The sequence below is a fragment of the Eucyclogobius newberryi genome, unplaced genomic scaffold (genome assembly GCF_026437365.1).
Source record: "Eucyclogobius newberryi isolate DKJ021-1_F unplaced genomic scaffold, fEucNew1.0.hap1 SCAF_16, whole genome shotgun sequence".
NCBI lineage: Eukaryota > Metazoa > Chordata > Actinopteri > Gobiiformes > Gobiidae > Eucyclogobius > Eucyclogobius newberryi.
Window position 1 is genome coordinate 10,083,548 of NW_027315790.1, and position 23,876 is coordinate 10,107,423.

Genomic DNA, 23,876 nt, shown 5'->3' on the forward strand with positions numbered 1-23,876 from the left:
GCCGTGGCTGCAGAGCCGCGGCGCGGTCAAATGGCCGAGCAGTTCCAGGAACGCTAACCCTAACCTTAACCCTAACCCTGACCCTAACCTTAACCCGGCGCGGCCTAAAACAGCGCTAAAATGTGGTCAAATAGCGCAGCAGTTTCAGGAGCCGCAGCGTGCGGCTGGCACAAAATAACATGGCAGTTTCGGCCACGCGCCGTGGCTCTGTAGACACTCCCATATTATTAGCGGTGTGGCTCGTCAGGTCACTGTCAGGTACGACTGCGTTGACCGTGATGTCCAAGTGTTATGCTGACTCTCTCTGCAGATTCGGCATTGTCGTTAGGATGGCGTATTTTCACACACACGGGATAACTTTCTGTCAGATTTTTACATTGCACCATAACGTAGTGTGGATCTAGCGCATGAACAAGCCGCTTGAAGCGTTCGTTTTGCACTACCGAGTACGGGCGTAAATCTTTGCAGGCAAAAGTTGCGACGGCCTCTGTTATCTTTATGACCAGCGGAGAATTGGCTGGTCACGTTAGTGATTCCCTCAGTTTCATTTGTTTTGCCGGATGGCTTGTTGTCGGAAGCTAACAGCGTAGTGTGATACCTTATCAAGTGAGGTTTGTAGTATTTCTACAATAACTGACCTGCGCGTTGCTGATTTTGCAAACCACTTTGGTTTTATCCGGCTCTTTGTCCTTTGTTGTTTTAAATCCGAAATGGTTCCAGACGTCAGACTTGAGTTGGGACGGCTCGCTGAGCCGAGTTTTACCTGCATCTTGCACGCTTGACAAGCGGACGTAAACGCGCCACTGCTGCGCCACGCACAAGACTACTGGGGTTAACTTCACGGGGAAAAATTGATCTCATGCCTTATGAATCGATCCAAAATCGATTAAATCGATTTTTTTACCCAGCCCTAATCTTTATGAATTCGAACTTTCTGAATGACAAAAAATATGTAACAAAAAACAAAACACATGAAAAGTGTTTTTGGATAATAGAACTTTTTCTTCTGAAATGTTCGCAATAAATATTTTCAATTCTTACAATTATATGGTGGTCTGAACAAATCAGGATTATCATTTAACCGAATAATCTTGACATTCTTACCTCAGACCTATTTTGTCGAGATAATTTTATTTTGAGATTAATGTGGCATTTACCCATACCATACCAACTTTATTTATAAAGCCTTTTCAATTCAATTTAATTTAATTCATCCATCCATCCATCCATCCATCCATTTTCTACCGCTTGTTCCCTTTCGGGGTTGCGGGTGACTGGAGCCTATCCCAGTGACTTCGGGCCTTACGTTACGTACACACCGCAGACGCCTAAACGCGCCCGACGCAGAATTTGAGCGTGTGTACATTTGAAAGGTTTACGCAGTGAACGTGCGCTCTCGACTCCCCGGCCACTATACACAGGCGCGCATACGGCGCACATGCGCAGTAGAGGTGTTGTTGCATGAGCAGTGGAGTTGTTGTCGGTGTGGTCTTTCATTGTGTAAAATGGCGGATATCGAGAGCGTTGTTTATTTTTGTAACGCCCAAAATCACAACAACAGTTGTCTCTGAGGGCGACTTTTAAGTGACTTTTGACTTGTGACTTAAATGACTTTTAAGTAGAGCTGACCAAAGTGCTGCACACAAACATAGAATATTTATTTATTTATTTATTTAATTTTTCACTTATTTTATTTTTTATTTCTTTCAGTTTGTATTTGTACTTTCGTTTTTGATTACTTTTGTTTTATTTATTTTATTCTATTTATTTTATTTGATAGGGACAGTGCATATTAGTGAACATCTGTAACAATTACAGTGTAACTATGACAGATTAGTGTAAATATCCTAGTGTCATCTGTTGTAACACAGAAACAAACAATATAGAAAAGGTCAGAGTTAGGCAAAGAACAATCCCAATGCAAATTAAAAAAAACAAAAAAACAAGCCACTGTTAAAAGCCACTGAAAAAGGTGTGATTTTAGGAGTGATTAGAAAACAAGCAGAGACCCCTGAACTATCAGAAGTATGAGTTTGTGTCCCGTTCTGCACGCTCGCTCACTTTAAATTGTTTTTTGTGCAGTGTCTTGTTCCATCCCTATAAACCTGTCCCATGACTCTTCATGCTCCTTTCTTACCAAATCTTTCCAGACACACTTTTCACTTTTAAGTAGGCCAAGGTCTTCTCATGCACACACACACACCAAATGTGTCTGTGTCGCTCCAGATCAATCATCCAGTAAAGATGGCAGCGGAGGTGTGGTTCTATTGAAGGAATTCCCCTGAAACACGGCCCGGCACCACCCCACGCACTCACGCACCCACCTTTACACCTGTATTACCCCCCTTTCTCCCTTCACCTCTGCCCGGCACCACCCCACGCACCCACCTTTACACCTCTATTATCCCCCCTCTCTCCCTTCACCCTTGCCCGGCACCACCCCACGCACCCACCTTTACACCTCTAATATCCCCCCTCTCTCCCTTCACCCCTGCCCGGCACCACCCCACGCACCCACACACCCACCTTTACACCTCTATTATCCCCCCTCTCTCCCTTCACCCTTGCCCGGCACCACCCCACGCACCCACCTTTACACCTCTAATATCCCCCCTCTCTCCCTTCACCCCTGCCCGGCACCACCCCACGCACCCACCTTTACACCTCTAATATCCCCCCTCTCTCCCTTCACCCCTGCCCGGCACCACCCCACGCACCCACACACCCACCTTTACACCTCTATTATCCCCCCTCTCTCCCTTCACCCTTGCCCGGCACCACCCCACGCACCCACCTTTACACCTCTAATATCCCCCCTCTCTCCCTTCACCCCTGCCCGGCACCACCCCACGCACCCACCTTTACACCTCTAATATCCCCCCCTCCCTTCACCCCTGCCCGGCACCACCCCACGCACCCACCTTTACACCTCTATTATCCCCCCCTCTCTCCCTTCACCCCTGCCCGGCACCACCCCACGCACCCACCTTTACACCTCTAATATCCCCCCTCTCTCCCTTCACCCCTGCCCGGCACCACCCCACGCACCCACCTTTACACCTCTAATATCCCCCCCTCTCTCCCTTCACCCCTGCCCGGCACCACCCCACACACCCACCTTTACACCTCTAATATCCCCCCCTCTCTCCCTTCACCCCTGCCTGGCACCACCCCACACACCCACCTTTACACCTCTAATATCCCCCCCTCTCTCCCTTCACCCCTGCCCGGCACCACCCCACGCACCCACCTTTACACCTCTAATATCCCCCCCTCTCTCCCTTCACCCCTGCCTGGCACCACCCCACGTACCCACCTTTACACCTCTATTATCCCCCCTCTCTCCCTTCACCCCTGCCCGGCACCACCCCACGCACCCACCTTTACACCTCTAATATCCCCCCTCTCTCCCTTCACCCCTGCCCGGCACCACCCCACGCACCCACACACCCACCTTTACACCTCTATTATCCCCCCTCTCTCCCTTCACCCTTGCCCGGCACCACCCCACGCACCCACCTTTACACCTCTAATATCCCCCCTCTCTCCCTTCACCCCTGCCCGGCACCACCCCACGCACCCACCTTTACACCTCTAATATCCCCCCCCTCTCTCCCTTCACCCCTGCCCGGCACCACCCCACACACCCACCTTTACACTTCTAATATCCCCCCCTCTCTCCCTTCACCTCTGCCTGGCACCACCCCACGCACCCACGCACCCACCTTTACACCTCTAATATCCCCCCCTCTCTCCCTTCACCCCTGCCCGGCACCACCCCACGTACCCACCTTTACACCTCTATTATCCCCCCTCTCTCCCTTCACCCCTGCCCGGCACCACCCCACGCACCCACCTTTACACCTCTCATATCCCCCCCTCTCTCCCTTCACCCCTGCCCAGCACCACCCCACGCACCCACCTTTACACCTCTCATATCCCCCCCTCTCTCCCTTCACCCCTGCCCAGCACCACCCCACGCACCCACCTTTACACCTCTATTATCCCCCCTCTCTCCCTTCACCCCTGCCTGGCTCCACCCCACACACCCGCCTTTACACCTCTAATATCCCCCCCTCTCTCCCTTCACCCCTGCCTGGCACCACCCCACGTACCCACCTTTACACCTCTATTATCCCCCCTCTCTCCCTTCACCCCTGCCTGGCACCACCCCACGTACCCACCTTTACACCTCTATTATCCCCCCTCTCTCCCTTCACCCCTGCCCAGCACCACCCCACGCACCCACCTTTACACCTCTAATATCCCCCCTCTCCCTTCACCCCTGCCCGGCACCACCACACGCACCCACCTTTACACCTCTATTATCCCCCCTCTCTCCCTTCACCCCTGCCTGGCTCCACCCCACACACCCGCCTTTACACCTCTATTATCCCCCTCTCTCCCTTCACCCCTGCTGGACTTCCTCCCACAAGACTGCTCGCCCGTGCGTGTTTGGATTGGCACGTCTCTCTTTGAAACCTGCTCGCGGAGGTCTTTACACTCGTTTATTACACGCACTGGACTATGACGCCTATTTCCGCCCTCGATAAGCGACTATAAATCAACATCGTTCCTCCTATAGGCCGCGTGCTTCATCTGATCGCCTTTCTTCTCACATACTAAAACTCATAAAGGGGCACCTCATAAAAGGGGCATCTGCATATGACGTGAGGGTAACATGCATGAAGGGCACAGCGTTTGACTGGCAGGTGGGCGAGAAGACAACACCATTTTGTTAAGTTTTATGATCGAGGGGTTACCCGCTCAATGTCCTCACAAAGGATCGCGTTTAGCCAAACGTTGTATTTTATATTTTTCAATTTTACGGCCTGTGATGTACATGTGGGGAGTGTACACGAGGGCAGGTGCCACAAACAGCTGGAAGATGATTCTTGTGTTATTGTAGAGCGAGGCATATGGCTTATTAGAATGATCCGTTTTATGGCCACAATAAGGGGTTTTACGGCGATGCGATGGCGAGCTGCAGAATAAATAACGGGTCGTGAGTTGTGGTTTTACGACCATAACTGGAGCAACAACTGACAGTGGGGTGTGACAGTGACAGGGCGCTCATAACAATGGAAGAAATGTACTGTTTACAACACAATCCACTTTGAACATATTTGTAGGTGAACTTGGAATTAACATATATTCTGTCATCGTTCCATGGTTGCAAAGATCTATGGGAACATCTATAACTAGATGATGTATGGATTAGGTGAGTCAAAAGTATCCAGATGATAATTGATACTAAAAGCAGTATTAAAACTAGATACTCATTTTAACAAGAGTCATTACTGAAAAACATCACATAATTTCAACTAAATTGGACCTTTTCTGAACAGTTTTAGAAATGATCTTGACCTATATTAGAACTAGAGGATTACATGGCAATATTAAATAATAATTATTTGTTTATTGTCTGAAAATTTTGTCTTTTATAATCAATGGAACTGAAATTGGTATCAACACCTTTTCCTAGTTTGAAATTTTAGTATTGTGACAATACTAGTGTGAATAGAGAATTGCTCTGGCTAGTATAATGTTCATTTACATTGATGGTGGAACTTCTTGGAATAATTTTACTTCAGTAACTATACAAGAGAATGTTTCAAATTAAATCCTGTATTGACCAAATATTTAAAATGTAAAATGTGCTTAAAATTAGTGGAAAAACATGAAATAATTAAATCCCAAACCCAAATGTCCAGAGTAACCTGAGCCTGTTATGTAACTGTTTTTGTAGAAACTGGTCTCGGCCGGCCCCTCCTCTCCTGATGTAGTGCGGCACAGAAGCTGTTACCCTCCACACTCTCTCACACATATTTCTCTGTTTCCAAAATAAATCCCAATATGATTCAGCTGCACACAGTGAAACGTCACTGTATTTTGGCTCAGCCCTCTAAACCAGCAGCGCCCCTGAAGAGGGAGCTGTTGTTTTAACTTTAAGCTGCTCTGAACCCAGGTGGATCCCAAAATCTAAATTTAGACTGTTTGGCAGCTTAATACAAGCAAGGTCTGCAGCCAAATGTATAAACATGTTGAAGTGTTTGGATTTCAATTTTAGTTTGATGCTATTACAATTTTAAATGTATATCTGATAACATTTAAACTTGAAGGATTTTTACTACAATAATAGTACAGTTCCACAAATAATAGATTTCAGAATGAGTCCCGAAGTTCTCAACTAGTCTGATTATGTGACCCAAATCTGTCTCTATTATTGTGACCCACTTTTTAAAGAACCAATTTTGTTTTTCTAATTTATTTCAATAATCTCCTACAGTGAATATCATAAAGTCTAAAGTGATAAGATTGAAACTGTCCCACTTTAGTGTTACACACTGATTGAGAAAAAGCTTACATCTCATGAACTCTGACCTTGTGCCTTTATGGGCCCCTGACTGAAGAGGTCAAAGCATGACCCTCAGAGACTTTTACCATAAAGAGATTTTCAGCTAACGCTTAAATGTAATATAATTTGATGAAATGTTTGGCTTTAACTGGTTTTAATCACTATATAATATGTCAAAACTAACTGTTAAACCAGTTACAAACCAGCGAGTTAAACCCTTTTCTTTAGCCGTGACATCTGAGACAATATTTTGTTCTAAGGTGAGCAGCCATGGCCCCTCCCATTGTGGGGAGGGGATTACAGCAGTAATTGTAGATGCATCTTGTACAGCAATTAAAAAACAAAATGACGTTATTTGAAGTCATTAAAAAAACCTTGTCCGCCTTTAAGGACGGTAAAAACTTTATTACCTTCAACAGTATATGTTTATTTGCTCCCTGAAGATGAACTCATTTTTCTTTTATGAATAGCCAGGAGACAGATTGAAATGAAATTACACAGATCTATGGCGTGTTATCAGCATTCGTAAACAAGCTGTGTACGAGTCGTTCTGCTTTTCATTGATAGTAGAAAAAGCTTCAGTTGTAGTCATCTGGACTCAGTTTGAAAAAATAGACGTTTCGACTCTCATCCAAGAGTCATTGTCAATAAAAGAATTTAGATCGAGAACTCCGATATTAATACTGTTCTATGGTAAGATCCGCCCATTGGGCCCGCCCATAATTGATAGTCAAATATGTCCGCTCCTGTGCATGCCTGGGGCTCTAGATATGGGAAAATATTTTATTACAATGTAAGATGGGCATAGGGGCTTAAAAAAAGAAAGATATCTGACATACATTTATCAGAATTTACTTAGTAATCCATTAACCGTGGTGCTCAATCTCCCGAGTCCAACCTTTTAACATGTCTGGCACACACATACATAGGGCCAGACTTAATTATAGCCATAATAAGGAATCGGACGGAAGTTGAGTTTGATAAGGCTGCTAATGACAAGTGCGATTTGGGAAATTCCCTTTTCCCGCTCTCTCAAATACATCACATCTTAATTATTAGTCCACTAATGTGTTTTTTCCCATGATTTACTCTTTCATAATTCAAGATGGATACGTTATAATTATTGTCTGACAGTGTTACCATAGAGAGAATATCTACTACTATTACATGATGTCCTCCCAAGGTGACTGCTAAGATTTTTTTTTACAACATCATTTGGTGGTTACGGTGAAAAGAGGGTTCGCCGCAGACTTTGGTTGCCTGATTTATGTGGAGCCTGTAATGACATCATATTCAACACCGGAACGACTCATAAATTAGAGATCAGCTAATGGAGGCCCAGGGCTGCCTTTGTTGCAACACTCTCCACACACTACAATTTTTCTTCTCAAGCACTTTTAATTGCTCAAATATAGATATAATTAGCATTATTTTACAGCACATGTTTGAAGCGTCCACTTGTGACCCCCATTAAGATTATAAGAAAGTGATTAGGAAAGTGGAAGGAAAAGCCTGGCTTGGTTTCGAGAGGCCAGTGGAAATCCCCTTCTGCTTTTTAAAGCTACTCCAACCCACTGTCAAGTCTCACTGTCATTGACGGACACATTTGGTGTCAAAAGTGTCGATTAAAAAAGCCGGTTTTATGTCCAATCGGCGGCCGGTCAATCTCGTAATTTCCGGTTTCCGGAGCGAGCAAACCCATACCAACAATATCCAAACATTTCTTTTCATAATATACTTGCACATTTCCTACTCCACAACCGGCTCTTTTCATAGTTGTGAATTGTAACAATGATTTTCCCAGCCAATAGTGATAGATGTCTCAACTTCTCTTTGCACCAATTAAGTCAAAACCCTGTGTTTGATCTGTGCATGGAAAAGTGGCTGATGGCTGATGTCATGTTTCCCTCTGCACACTGGGCCGTTTCATCATTGTGAGAGGAGTCACTTTGATCATGTGGCTGTGACGTCAGGCTGATGAAGAGACAAGCGCTTTGCAAACCCGCACATACTGTGTGCCGCACCACTTGTTACCCTAATAGTCTGCGTGTAGCATAGGTAGAGCGTCTGTAATAATGCCATTGACAAGTCTTTGATCTCCGCGATTGCAACTCTCGGGAGAATACACGAGGATTAAGTCTTCCACTGTCGACCAATTAGAAGAGACAAATCTTGGTGTAGTTGTGCGGTTACAGTCTGTCATTCGGATTGACTAATAGATTTTGTGAAGTGGCGTAAACAAAGCCAGCGTCTAGTTTGCCTTTCCTGTCTAATTTGTTGTTAACCAAATCCCTGCATAATCATATACTGTTTGTTTGCTTGTATTTGTTATAAAGTAGCTTGTTGACATGATTTGTGAGTTCGCTCAAAGGGCAGTGTCGACTGCCATTAGTGTTGCTCAGAGCTGAAAGAGAATAAAACAGATGAAACAATTTGCATTTTCTACAAATAATTGTCAAAGGAAAAAGTGTTATTTAGTGTTCTCTGTGGCTTTTGTGTCTTCTTTATTCTAAACCCCAAAGACAAATTGCCCAGTGTTGTTATTAGAAAAGCGTAAATAAAAAATACGAAGGTAGGGAATGTTATTTGGTGAATAAAATGTTCGTCAAAGTGAAGTGTGAAATGTTGTCTGGCTATTATACAAAGTCATCCCACGTTGGTGATGACAGGCTTCTATACTGCAGTCACCTAAACATTAACGGCTAAGTGAGTCGAAAAAATGAATAAAACATGTTTACACTTTGAACTTTGTCTCAGATGAGTTTTGTGTACTATTGATGGACTGTATATATTTTGTACACTCAAGTTCTTCTGATATAATAAATATCACAGTTTGAAAGTGATAAATATTTCTCTTTGTTTCGTTTTTGTTAGTCTTGCAAGAGGTTTAAATTTGAAGGACATGTTTAATGATTTAAAAGCTCACGTGCTATTGAAATCAATATTCCGGCTGCAAGGGATGCACATTACTAGGAAACATATTTGAAAATGAATTAGTTAAATTCATCTAAAATGAATAAAGTTACAAATGTGACTAAATGGCATGTGTAATAGATATTACATCAGCAAATGTTGTAATAACTATAATGTTGCTATATATTGTGCTGACCAACCAATAGCTAAACATCAACAACAAAACAAGAAACTGATTTACTGCATTTTATACGTGTGGCAATTTTGGGGGATAAACAAATTACAAATAAATGAATCATGGTCCAAAATGTACTTTTGATGTGTTCAGTTGTTCGAGGGAGTCTATGGTAAAGTGTGTGCATTGAAGCATCCTTTGTGTTGTGTTTCAGACGGTCAGAAGAGGAAGTGGACATGGACAAAGTGACTGCGGCCATGGTGCTGACCAGTCTGTCCACCAGCCCGTTGGTTCGGAGCCCTCCAGTCAAAGTCAGCGGTGAGTCTCCATCAAATAATCTTTCAGCTTTGGGATCATTTTGCATAGGTGGGTTTGCTCTTATGTGCAAGAGAGGGGACACTCCTGACCATAAACATCAGCTTTAAAGGCCACATATTATGGAAAATGTACTTTTTTGAGCTTGTAACTGTGACATAACTATTCCCTTAACAAAAAATATCTGGAGAAGTATTTAACTTCAAGATAGTTTGATGAATCCTGGTTATAAAGTCTGCTCCCCTCCAAATGTCAAAAACACTTCCGAGATCTTCTGCGCTGTTTTTAAGTCCATAAATCATCACCAGACTCGTTCTGAGCATTTCTGCCTCAAATCACATCCATTACAACTGCATGGCTGCATTAGCATGTCGGGGAAGGCTAGTTTTTGTTTATCTCACCTATGTAATTCCCTCTGCAGCCAGAAGATGGAGCCCAAAGTCAATTTCCGGTGAGGGAAAAGCCAGGGTGACAAGAAGTCCTTAAAACAATATTTATTTCTTTACCCCCAAGGTGCTCGAGAGCATGTTTAAAGGCCAATAACTTTACAAAGAATGCATCATCTTTGTGCAATCCAGTCCAACTTTGTTGATTCATTATTTAAGTTTATTGCACATCAGTTCAGATGGGAGTTCTTACGATTCTTCGTATCAACTCAAGAGACAGGAAAAAAGGCTTTTTACAACTTTCCTCACTCCTTGTGGAACAAAACACAGAGACTTTTCAAATTAAATCATTTTAAGCCTTTTAATGATTTTAAAGCACTGGTCAAGGACGACCCTCAGTGCCAGTGCACTTGTTTTATATAATTGTATCTCATATTGTATGTGTAAATGTGTTTTTATGTGTTGGTCAATTTGATTGAATGTTTTATTTGTGTTTTAAACCCTGTGTTTTTTTGTTGTGTACTCATGAATAAGAGAACTTTTCTCATTGGGTTTTCCCCGTATAAATAAATCAAATGAATGAATGAATAAAGCACTATTGAAAAAAATAAAAAAGTTAAGCAAATTGTTGTACACAAAGCTAAAACATAAAACATAACATAGAAGATATACAATTGTTGAAACAATAAAAGTTAAGACTTCAAACTTGTTAAAAGTCAAAGAAAACAAATGTGTTTTAAGACATGATTGTCCTTTCAGATCTGCAGTGTCCCTGGGTCACTATGTCACTGCTCCTGATGTTTGAGTTCAATGTCTTTCTCTACTCCTTTCCCATTGAGCAGTTATGATCTGGTGAATGCATGTGTTGCATTGAACAACCAGCACCTCCTGCTGTGCTTTAGATCCCCTTGTTACTGTAAGGCACATAACCTTTGACCTTTAAAATGCCCCTCTGCCAAAATGTTCACTATAATTATACTGGGCCTTGGCAATATGACATCATTCTGTCTTAAACTTTTTTAAATTACATTTAATTGATAAACCTCAACCAATATGTTTAAAAAGTTGAATTGTTAAATTGATATAATATCGTCTGAATATCATTATGGAGATAAAAGATATCAAGATATTAGTTTTCTATACTGTATTCTGTGCGCTTTAGCCTTTCACCTCCCGGGCTGCTTCACTGAACCTCCTGTCCGAAACCTTTTATTACCGTCAGATTGAAATGTAAACAGACACACAGACTACACATCATATAAGATAAGATAAGATAAGATATTCCTTTATTGTCCCACATGGGGAAATTTCATTGGTGAAACGCAGGTAGATACAGAAGAACAGATCACTTATAGGAAGTCTGAAAAACACTTTCAGTAGAAGATCTCCTATAAATAAATAAAAACTCCCATAGACAAATAAATAAATACATAAATGCCATTGCATGTGATCACGACAGTAATTGCACATGAATATGTGTCACGACAGCACATAGATTGCACATGAATTTCACAGTAATTGCACATGAATTCCAACAGCAATTGCACATATGACAGAATTGCACATGGTTAGGTCAGTATTGCGAGTGTTCAGTACTAACAGTTTTTGTTATAAAGTCTGACAGCAGCAGGAAGGAAAGACCTACGGAACCTTTCCTTTACACAGCGAGGGTGGATCAGTCTCTCACTGAAGCTGCTCTCCAGAGCGGAGAGAGTGTCCTGCAGGGGGTGACACTCATGGTCCAGCATAGATGTGAATCTAGCCAGGACCCTTCTGTCCCCCACCTCCTGCACCGAGTCCAGAGCACAGCCCAGGACGGAGCTGGACTTCTTGATGACTCTGTCCATTCCTCTCCCTCTCTGTGATGCTGCTGCTCCAGCAGGCCACACCGTACAGGAGGGCTGATGCCGCCACAGAGTCGTAGAAGGTCGTAGAAGGTCATGCATATAGTTCATGCACGTGAACAAATGACTCTAAATACCGCTTCTGTAACTAAATGTATTCAAACATATGTCCCGCCCTGTGCTGGTGTCCACTGTGAGTAACATCAGGACAGATCTGATGATGCACTGCTCTGTCAGACACGCAGGATTCTCCCGTCAGGACACCCCTTTACACAGGGATGGGTGGGGCCAGCTCATATAGATGTTGTAATTAATTGAAATTTCCACCTTGATTAAGATTAATAGTAATGAAAGTAAATTAATGCAATTAATGGCCTATTCTTTCTCACCAATTTCATAGACGGGATTTTATCAATTTATCTTAATTTATGTCACACTGTTAAACAAGCAAAGAGAGAGGCATTTTAATTAATTTACATTTCCCATAGCCCTATTTTGACATTTAGATATAGCATAACATTTACTTTACATACTTATTTTATTTTAAAGTATTAGATTTATTAAATTACTTAAGCATAGAACTTTTAAAGATAAAAAAAAGATGTTTGTTGTAGCACCCTCAAGGAATTGGCATGGGAACGAGGTATAGAAAACAGGGTTTATTCTTGGCTTGAGAAGTTCGACAACTCTTGACAACCCGTGAGAACTGGGCATAAAAGAAAAATACAATAAATACATTTAAACACATTTACACTTTACATACATTCATCAAATTGCACAATAAAGTTACACAAACCTCATGAGCTGACATCCACGAGGGGCTAATTACTTGGTTTGGGCCTTGATTTGACTTCTTTTATATTCTTAGTTGTCCTTTGATTGTTTTTCAGCTATTTCTTTGGTAATTTGATTTACTCACGCTCAAAATCAGTGTAGCGTGGCAGCATCGCGCAGCAGTCTAAGTGAGTCTCTAAATTAGGTCCGGGTGGAAACTTAATTTTACGTTATATGGGTCTGCATTAAATTTCAGCACTAGATGGCGGAAGAACAAAGGCTAAACGAGCACAAACACTTTTATAACAAATAGGAAGGACTGTTACACCTTGAAATTGATATTTAATCTTGTAGAAGGACAATATCATCCAGTTTGGCATTTCTCTGTACTTTTGTCCATTTTTGTCTGCTTTTAAGATTAAGCAAGTACTCCTTTTTCCATCTTGTCCAAAAAGTGTTGGCAAGGAGTTGAACACGACGCCACCTTTTCCGGAGATAAAGATCTTCCTTAACAAACTTGCCTGGAGGTGGAGAAATGACCATGGACTTCATGGTAAGGATGTGGTTCGGTGTTAAAGGTTCTGGGCTTGATGGGTCACATAGTTGATCTGTAGTCAGTGGTCTACTGTTAACCACTGCCATGACTTCATACAGAAATGTCCTTAGAGATGAACTGTCGAGTTGTTTGGCTGATGTTTCCAGTATTGATGTCAGGACACTTCTTATGGTGCGTATTTGTCTTTCCCAGACGCCACCCATATGACTTGAAGCTGGGGTGTTCATAAGAAACTCGCATTCCAGTTTTTCCAGTTTGGCTTGATCCATTTCTTTGAGTGCTTCAACGAACTCATTTTTGGCGCCGATAAAGTTCGTGCCTTGATCGCATCACATCTGGCGAACTGAACCTCTTATGGCAATGAATGCGCGCAGTGCGTTGATAAAGGCGTCAGTGGTTAAATCATCGAGCATTTCAATGTGTACTCCTCTGGAGCACATGCAGGTTATCAACAATCCATAGCGCTTTAACTCCTTTCTGCCTTCCTTGACATAAAAGGGGTCAAAACAGTCCATCCCGGAATAAGTGAATGGCGGGGTGGTTTCCATACCCCATACGATCTTCCGGAAGGTCTGCCACTTTCGCTTCTCAGGGAACCTTCTGAACTTTCTGCATTTTAAACATCTGTAGATGTGAGATTACACAACCTTGCTGCATCCGAGGATCCAATATCCATTCGCTCGAAGTGCATTCATGGTAATCCCTCGTCCTTGATGGTATGCTCATGATGATGCTTGACAAGTAAGGTTGATACATGACTGTCTCTTGGCAGGATCGCTGGGTGCTTGGCATTCGAGTGCAAGGCAGCATGCGTGAGGCGTCCTCCAACTCGAAGTATACTTTGGTCATCCAGGAATGGGCATAATTTATGTAGCTTGTTGACTTTGTCTTTAGTCTGGATTATGTTGTGCTGAAGGGATTTTATTTCCTTTGAGAAGGCAGAGTTTTGAACCATTTTGAGAACCGTCCACTCTGCTTCCCTTCTTTCTTCTAAGCTACTAACTTCACAGGATTTGATTTTGCTTTGCGCTCTTTCACTTCTTTTGTAAGTCGCTTGAGTCTGGCAATGGCCCTGACCATTCGTGACCAGTCCGAAAACTTGTGCAAGTGATCCAGAAGTGATCTTTGTTCTTTAACTTGTGTCTTGAGTACTTTCTTGACTTCTGGGTCAGTGCTTGATAACTCTCACACCTTGACTTCACCACTGGACACGACTTTCTGCCAGAGAAGGTCTGGGCCTTTAAACCAGTTTGAGGCTACAAGTTGTTCAGCTGTAAGACCTCTAGAGGCGTGGTCTGCTGGGTTCTCTTCGGATGCCACATACCTCCATTGTGTGGACTGTGTGCTTTGTTTGATACGTTCAACTCTGTTTGCGACAAACACATGGAATCTTCTGGCTTAATTTCCAATGTATCCGAGGACAACCTTTGAGTCCGTCCAGTAGGTTTCTTGTGAGTATTCAATTTCCAGTTCCTTTTTCAGCATGTCACCATGTGCTATAATTTCCTCCATGAACTTCTTGTAGTCCATGTAGTATTGCTTGTTTCTTCTCAGCTTTTTCTCCAAACATTTGAGTCGATGAATGGCACAGGCTTTGTTATCAGGCAGGTTGGGCCTTTCACACTTGAACGGAAGAGGCATCTCAAAATGTCCATCCTCTTTGAGCCTAATGCCTTCTTTCATCTTTGTTAGGAACCTGAGATCTTCTTGCGAGATCTTGACATCTTCTGAGACCTTTTCCACAAAGTCAGACTCCAAAATTTTTATCACGTTGGCAGGCGAGATAATTTTTTTTATTTGAGTTCTGTACACGTAGTGCACTTCACTGGTCAGGTTTGATGTCAACTGAATACTACCACTTGCTTCACGATGACTTGATGACTCACTCCAAAGGCATCTCCATAATCAAGACATGGATTGCCAAAGCCCACGATGCTCCAGCCCAGATCAGTTCTTTGTGCGTATGGCTGATTTTCTTTTCCGGACACCACTTGACGGGGAACAAGGGCTTGAGGACAGTTGTACCCAATCAAAAGGCCAACGTCACAACTTTGGAGTGGAGCAATTTCATTTGTGATGTATTCAAGGTGTGGCCATGCCTTAGCTGTATTTGGTGTTGGAATGTGATCTCGATTTGCTGGAATAAAGTCTCTTGCATATGTCACTGGTAAGGGAATGATCTGGTTAGAGTAAAATCCTCTTACTTGTAAACCGGAGAGCTTGTGGCAGGACACAACCTTGCCCTTTGAAGACATTGTGGTAAGCTTTAGCTGAACTGGTTCACTTGTAGTATGCAGAGCTCTTGCCGTTTCTTCTAAGATGAAGGTAGTGTCACTCTGTGTATCAAGGAGAGCATATACTAGAATTTCACGCTCTGGCACACTTTCAGCTGAAACCCACACTGGAATGATTGAGGATGTGCGAGTATCCATGACTTACACGTGTCACAGATTTCTCTGCTTTCACAATCTTTGGAGCGATGGCCAGATTTTAGGCAGCCAAAGCATAACTTCTTCTCTTGCACAAACTTGAGTCTTTCTACTATATCCTGATCCATGAACTTCCAACATTTTAATAGACTGTGGCCTGCTCGCTCACAGTACCCACAACTTGAAATGACAGACCTTTCATTGGAATTGATCGCCATTACTTTTGCTCCATAACTCCTGTTCCTCAACACCTTTGTCTTTTCACCTTCACTTGGTTTCAGAGCATAGAGTGATGTTATGGGGTTACATGCGATTTTGGCTTCACGTGAGATGAATTCTACAAAATGGCTGAAACTTGGGAATGCGTTGGTCTGTTCAAGTACTTCTGTTGCTTTTATGTTCCACCTTGATGTGAACCAGTCAAGAAGTTTAGCAAGCATTTTCTGGTTCTCATTGAGTACTTCGAGACCTTTAATCTGTGACATGGCTGCTTTACAACTGCGAAGGAAGTCTGCGAACTCTTGTAGTTCTACACTTCCTTTGGAATTTATCTTCGGCCATGCATCGAGTTTGTCTCTGAAGGCTTTAGCGATGAGAAAAGGATTCCCATATCTTTCTTCAAGGACTATCCATGCTGCATTGTAGGCTGACTCAGTGCCAAGCAGAAAGTAGCTTTCTATAGCTTTTCTTGCTGGTCCACTCACATACTTTCTCAAGTAATACGTCTTCTCTTCAGCTGGTATGCCTTTCCTGTCAATGAGAGTCTGAAAGGAAATCTTCCAATCACTGTATCTGAGTGGGTCACCATTGAAAATTGTAGGCTCTGGGACAGGGAGGCGACTTGCACCGAGAGACTCTGCAAATGCCTTTATCAGCTCTGTTGTGTTTGCTTCTGGTGTAGATGCCACATTTTTAGGTGCAAATGGCAGTCTGAGGGGTGAGCCATTGATTTCAGACTTGACTTCATACTCTTTGTCACGGGGACGTTGATGAAGCAGATCATATATGTCTTCATCTGAACATTCACTTTTCACATATACTTGTTGTCGTGCCTTTGCAGCTTTTAATTTTTTAACTGTCTCCAGCCGCTCTACTTCTCTGTGCTTGGCTTCCAGCTCTCTTCGTTTTTGTGCAATTTCTGCAGCTTGTTTTTCAATTTCCTTCATATGATTTTCTTGTTCAAGTAGAACTTCCAAAGCAGACCCAGTTAAACAGTTTACCCTTCACACCACACTTCCGCAGCTTAATGAGGAGCCCATCCTTCCAAACCATATCGTACGCCTTCTCCACATCGAAGAGCACCGCAATAACCTTTTCTTTCTGAGCCCTGGCCAGCTGGATATCAGATTCCAAACACAACACGGAATCCATGGTGTTCCTGCCCCTACGGAAACCACTCTGGTGCGCGGGAAGCAAACCCTGACTCTCCAAGAAGTAATCCAACCGCTCAGTAACCATGCGCTCCATCGTTTTCCCGAGCTGCGACGTCAAGGCAATCGGCCTATAACTTGAAGGGTCAGACGCTGGCCTACCCGGCTTCAGAACCGGCACCACCGTAGACTGTTTCCACGCAGATGGAACACAACCTGAATCCCAAACACGGTTGAAAAGACCCAGGACTAGCCCAAGCGTGTCATCAGTCAAATGAGAGAGCATGTCATAGCACACCTCATCTTTACCCGGGGCTGTCTGTTTCGCCTTAGAAAGTGCTCTCCTTAGCTCAAACAAACTAAACGGAAGGTCAAGGTCATCTTGAGTCGAAGGCTGGTGCCCAATCAGCTCAGAATTCTGGGCCAGAGTACTCTCCCTGTAGTGCCTTTCCGCAGGTGAGAGATTGTCAGAGCTGTGCACCGACACAAAGGTGCTGGCCAACAGTTCAGCTTTGTCAACGTCGCTGACTGCTTCAACACCATTCAGTATTAGGACCGGGGTCCCATGACGGCGCTCAACCCCATGCATCCGCTTAATCATCCCCCAAACATCCCCGAGACGCGTTTCTCTCCCAATTTTGCAACAATACCGCCTCCAATAGGCACTCTTGGCCGTTCTTACAGTTTTCCGCACAACAGCGCGGGCCCTCTTGTAGTCAATGAGGGCACCCTCAGTGTGGGTAACCCTTAGCCGGCGAAACGCCGCATTTCTCGCCCTAACAGCATGACCACATGCTTCATTCCACCACGGCACCCGCTTCCTATGTCCACTACCACCACTCTTAGGAATCGTGCCTACCGCTGACTGCGTGATGAGCGAGACAATTGCACTATTGAGATCATCCACCTGAGTCAATCCTCCTTCCTGCAGAACCCTAGAACCATCATCAGCTTTCCTCAGGAAAGCCCCCCAGTTCGCCCTTGCCAACTGCCACCTCTGGATCCTCGTCCCCCTGACCACACAGCTCCCAAAGCCAATCTCGGTGCGGACTAGATAGTGATCGCTACCAAAAGAAAGATTACCAAGAACCTCCCAACTACAAACACCAGCTAACTCCTTGGACACAAGCGTAAGATCTATTGCACTTTCCGTACCGGTCCCCATATCATAGCGGGTCCCACTCCCATCATTCAGACAAACCAACTCCCTTTGATTGATAAAACCCTCTACCACCTGCCCATACCTATCGGTATCACTACCGCCCCACAAAGCGCTATGCGCATTAAAATCCCCACACCACACGGCCTTTCCCCGAACATCCTTACCGACACTATGTAAGGACTCTAACGTTAACTCACCACACGGATTATAAAGGTTAACCACAGTAACAGCTTCACCACCCAGCCAGACCCTCACCGCCAGAGCCTCCGGCGCTTTACTCACACTGACAACAACGTAATTTAGGTCATCTCGGACAAACACAGCCACACCTCCGCCTCTACCCTGCTCCCTATCATTCCTAACACACACATACCCTTGTATCCCAAAACCCCACCTAGGTCGTAACCAAGTCTCCTGCACGCACATAACGTGAGGCTTGTTCAACAAGGTAGAGACAAAATGCTTAAATTCCCGGCCATTAGCACGAAGACTACGCGCATTCCATTGCAAGACAACCACCGCCATTATGAGCCCCCGAAACCTGACGGCGCATCAGGAGCCCCCCCACTCCCACTGCCAGAATGGGGCAGGGTGCCTTCCTGCAGCGCATCCTCTATCTCCGTCCACTCGGGACCCCCAGCTCCAAAGTACTTCCCTGCAGCCTTAGCGATGATCTTAGTCTTTTCGGATCTCTTCTTGGTTTGACCAGTACAGTTAATCACTTCCACCATAAAGAGGAAGAAATCTTTCCTCTTCACAACCAGTACATCCTCCGCACCCACAGGGCCTCTGCCCGTGGAAGCCACACGCACAGGCATCCCAGTGGGGACCTCCCCCTGGCCGCGGGCAACGCTGCCCCCTCCCCTGTCGCCTAGGACACCAGCAGCACTGGCAGCCCCCACTGCATCCACCTTCACCTGACTACCAGACACCTTCTTGACCGCATCCGCGTAGGATATGCCTTGAGAGGCTCTAACTTTTTGCACCTCAGCAGCCCTCTTGCTGAACACGCATCCCCCGTAGGCAGAGCTATGCTCTCCCCCACAGTTACAGCACTTGAGTTTTGAGCTGGCACTTGAAGCAACGCAGGGGCGGCAGAACATATGGGCGTACGCCATAGCGCATGTACCCAACGCACACCACACGAGGCAGGATCCCACCTTCAAATCTAATCATTATCGACAGGCTGTCACACCTTACCCCATCCCGGGTCATCTTCAACCGCCTAGCATCCACCACCTTAGCTCCAGTCAAATTCTCCTTTATGTCATCCACAGATGTCGTCGTAGGGACGCCTACGATAACTCCCCTGACCGTGCCTCTTACAGCATCAGACACAAGAATGTCCTTCCCCCCCAGACACTTAGCTTCAATCGCCTTCCTTTGCTGAGCCACGTCCTTGCACACGACCAGCAGCGAGCCATCCCTAAGGACACTCGCATGCTTGACCACTCCCACAGCTACAGTCAGGCTCCTTGTCAACGCCATCGGATCCCACCCCTTAAAGGACGCATTATCCTGCGCGAGCTTTATGAACACCTTACACTCTGAACTCACATCCCCGATATCTGCAACCCCCCCGCCCTGCTCCTCACTGAAAGAGCCCTCCATAGACGAGCAAGAAGACGCCCTACGCTGCACAGGATCAGTGGCTCCAGGGGAGTCCTCCCCGCTGTTCATATCGTCACCGACCAGGTCACGCTTCCTCTTCCTCTTCCCCGTCATACGGACCGAGGCGTTCCTCTATGTTGCCGTAATATCCAAACAACGGTCAATAATCCACCGTCAGCGATGTTGTTATTGGCAGAGGCCCAGGGAGTCAAAAATACCCGAGTTGTGGCAGAAAGTAGTCCTCAGACTCTGTCGTAGTCCGTAAAAGTACACCTTCTAACGCTTATTGTATCTTATTCCAGGGCTGACTCTTCATCTTCCTCTCCTTCCGGGTAGAAACTTAATTTTACTTTATATGGTTCCGCATTAAATTTCACCACTAGATGGCGGAAGAACAAAGGCTAAACGAGCACATACACTTTTATGACAAATGACTGTTTATTATACTAACTACTTGTAGACCCAAACTAGATTTAACAAGTTTTGCTCAGCCTCTGTCTACAGTTTACACTGAGAGATGCTGGTAGTAGTTCATATTGAGAAAGAAAGATGTCTTTGATGTTGAAAATAAAATACTAGACCTTGAGTGTCTCTAGTGAATAACAAAACCTTTCTTTTTGCGTGTCACAGTCTAACAGCGCTGCTGGGAGCCTCTGTCTGAAGTGCAAATGAAGGTGTCTGAACATAATTGAATTACTTGATCCTCCATCACTAACACTGGAACACCCAGCAGCTTATGTAGCACACTGTATTTATCAATACACCAGGAAATGCTGTATTTATTCTCTGCTGCTTTTGTCTTTGCTCCTCAGAGGGACTGTGTGGTTCGTGGAAGGACAATGGTTCAGCAGGACCCTTCACTCCCTCCAGTAACAGCTCATCTGGGGGCTACTGGAGCTGGTCTGCCCCTAGTGACCAGTCCAACCCCTCCACCCCTTCCCCTCCTCTGTCCGCCGACAATTTCAAGCCTTTCAGAGTGCCCAGCCTGGGGCCAGGCCAGGGCCCCAATGGGCCTGAGGACCCCAGCTTGGACGAACAGGACGGCAGCAGCCTCTTGTTTGATGAGCCCATCCCACGTAAACGCAAGGTCAGTCATTAGAATTATTATTACAAAGATCATTTACAGTGAGGGTCAACAATATGCTTTGCTTCTTAGTGATCATGATTAATAGCCACCGCTACACAAACACAATACACTTTATGATGAAACTGAAAAAAACTTCACAGGCCTAGTTTTATATAGTTTTAATGTACTGTATCTTTATTGTATATTAAATTCAGATTTAGCTGTTGGCTCAGAGTAGTCCACTCGTTTAACATCTCAACTCCACATGTCACTGTCATGATCTTATAAACTCTATAGGTTCAGAGGCACTTTCAGCTTCACACATTGACTTTTATAGCGCTGTGAAACTGTCACAGTAAAGCGGTGCAGAGGAGGGCGGCAGCAGCACTATGGTAATGGGTAGATCTCTCTATAAGGACAGACTCTAAAGTTCTGTCTATGAGATGCTGTCACGCATGCTACTTGATTTGCTCCACCAACGTGTGGCGTCTCCATCAGAGGTTATAGCGCTGGAGACGGATGGCAGCAGGAAAATGGGCCACATCACACACACAACAATCTGGTGATCTCCAGATGTTGGCCGCACACACCAGCAGCTCTTATCATCTCCTGTCCCATCCGAGCACACGCTGACAGCTCATCACACTCAGCGCACTGTCACTCATTCTTTTTTCACATGTATATTGCGTCCCTCCTTCCTCTTGCTGTCCCACTACTCATTCCTATGTCCTTTGTCCTCTGGGCCCTCAACTCTTTCCATCTCTTTTAATTTTTTAATCCCATTATAATTCCCCACACATTATGTATTCAGATCAGTTGAACATACACTTTTTTCTTTTAGTTATTCAATTAACAAAATTGAGGCTTTATCATCGTGGTTATACTTATGTCACAATTCATTGTTAACATGAATATCTAATATGTAGCAATTTCAAAATTGAAATAAGCTCATTAATGTGTAAAAGAAATTGATAAAGATTGCTCTTTATCATATAACAGGTTCTGACATTACTCATGCCGTTAATGGGTTGCTTGGTTAGCTTCATAATTTTCATAAAACAAAACAAATGAAGTTATTTCACCAACACAAAACCGTCTTGGCTACATAATAAAGCTGTGCAATTAATTGGTTGTAATTCTAAATGCAATTAATGCTCCAATCAATTAAAACATGTGCAGTAAGTAAAATCTGTGCCTTTCAAAACCCTAAGCAAAGTCTGATGTGCTGTGGATTAGAACATGAATCACAAAACGTTACTAAGAAGAAAGGTCTATACTTTCTATACTTTCTCCACAGGTTTACCTTACAAAAAGTATTATATTTCAATTACGGTCCAAATACTTGTGATTTTCCCCCCATGACTGAAAAGCTCTACTTCGTATCATTTCCTCACTTACAAAGGCATTTCCAGTTGGCCCCTCGGCCCTTCTTTCCTAGGGTCTCCCGGACATGTGCCCCTCATAATGACCGCAGCTCTGGAACAAGCCGACGCTCACCAGAAAAAGCCCTAATGAGTTTAATTCCCAGCTCAGCAAACATAAAGATCTGGCTTCATGTCGCTTCCACCGAATCAATAATGAGCGCCACATATACTGTATTCACTGGAGACTTCGGGGAAGGAATGAGGCAGCGATAAAAGAGGGAAAGAAGGACGGAGCGGAAGATTGAGGTATTGAATGATGCAAAGAATTTATGTTTTTACTTAAAAAGAACTAAGTTGTCTGTTGAACAAGACAAGGATGAAATGAATATTAGATTTATTGACTGTAAAATCTGAAACAGAGCAATTAAGCTAGAAATTATTGAAGATTTTATGAAAAGGTAGAAAAAGTAGAATTAAAGAAGGTGGATTCCACAGAAAGAAGGATAAAATGGATTAGCAGGATGTTTAGGACATAGTCAGGAGGATCGATAGTAAAATGGATCTAGAGCCATGAAGGATATAAGGATGATACAAGAAAGTGCTTTCCCAATTTTAAACAGGCCAGAGAAACATGAATTCATGCACTTTTAAGCTAAAGAGTCAGAAGGATGTTTTGGTTGGATGAAATATTGGAGAGATGCATTGGTTAGAGACAAGCTAGAGGAAAATAAGCAAGGATAGAGAAACATATTAGCATATTAGCATCATAGATGGCACCATGTCTGTTTTGTATTGATTTGCAGTAACTTACTTTTTGGTCACAGACAATGACAATAATGCTGTTCTGATTTATGATATTTTGCATTTAATGTTGCACATTGTAACTTTTCTGGTGGTTGGGTTGCATCACATGTTTGCCTACATAGAAATAGTTAAGTTTAATGCCATAGCGTGGTACGTTACAGTCAAAGCAATAACAGATCCATAGAAGCAATCAAGTGGCAGACCCTCCCGCAGAAAAAGGTTACCTAGTGTAAGGAAACACGATGGAGAAATGGAAAGTACAAAACCTTTCTGACACGTAGGTTCAGTATAAGCTTCAAAAGCCATTATGTGGCAGCAAAGACCAAGACAAAGAAGCCAATGAGCCAAAAACAACGAGGCATAAACACAAGCATGATGCTGTGCTGTAAATATAGTGTGTGCAACAGTGATGGCTTCACAGGAAATGACTCTTATGGAGCCGGCTTCTCCTCTGCTGCGAGACAATGTCGTTCAGAGCTCCCCATTTAATTAACTGTGAAATGATTCTTTAAGGGGAATCATATAGCCGGTTAGAGCCTCACTACATCAGCTTTTGTTACCAAAGACTAAACAGTGCATGGAGGGTCCCCTTATGACTGGTGAATAGGCACGTGTGTTTAAAATGTGAGGAAAAACATCTTGTCAAAATTAACCAAACCCCCAACAATACAATAGTTTGATGGACAGGGCTGTTTATAAAGAGCTTGGGGGGAGATGGGGAGGATCACTGGGCATTTCTCTCCATAAAA

The 23,876-nt window shown here is 44.0% G+C and overlaps 1 protein-coding gene across 2 annotated transcripts in view; it reads left to right on the plus strand.

Moving 5' to 3' along the window:
* The window catches only part of znf704 (zinc finger protein 704), a 120,698-nt gene that overhangs the window by 90,196 nt on the left and 6,626 nt on the right, over positions 1-23,876 (plus strand). For both annotated transcript variants that reach the window (XM_072447409.1, XM_072447408.1), the window contains exons 3-4: positions 9,661-9,764; positions 20,706-20,980. In XM_072447409.1, the coding sequence (XP_072303510.1) occupies positions 9,661-9,764; positions 20,706-20,980 (379 nt within the window). The remainder of the gene's footprint in view (positions 1-9,660; positions 9,765-20,705; positions 20,981-23,876) is intronic.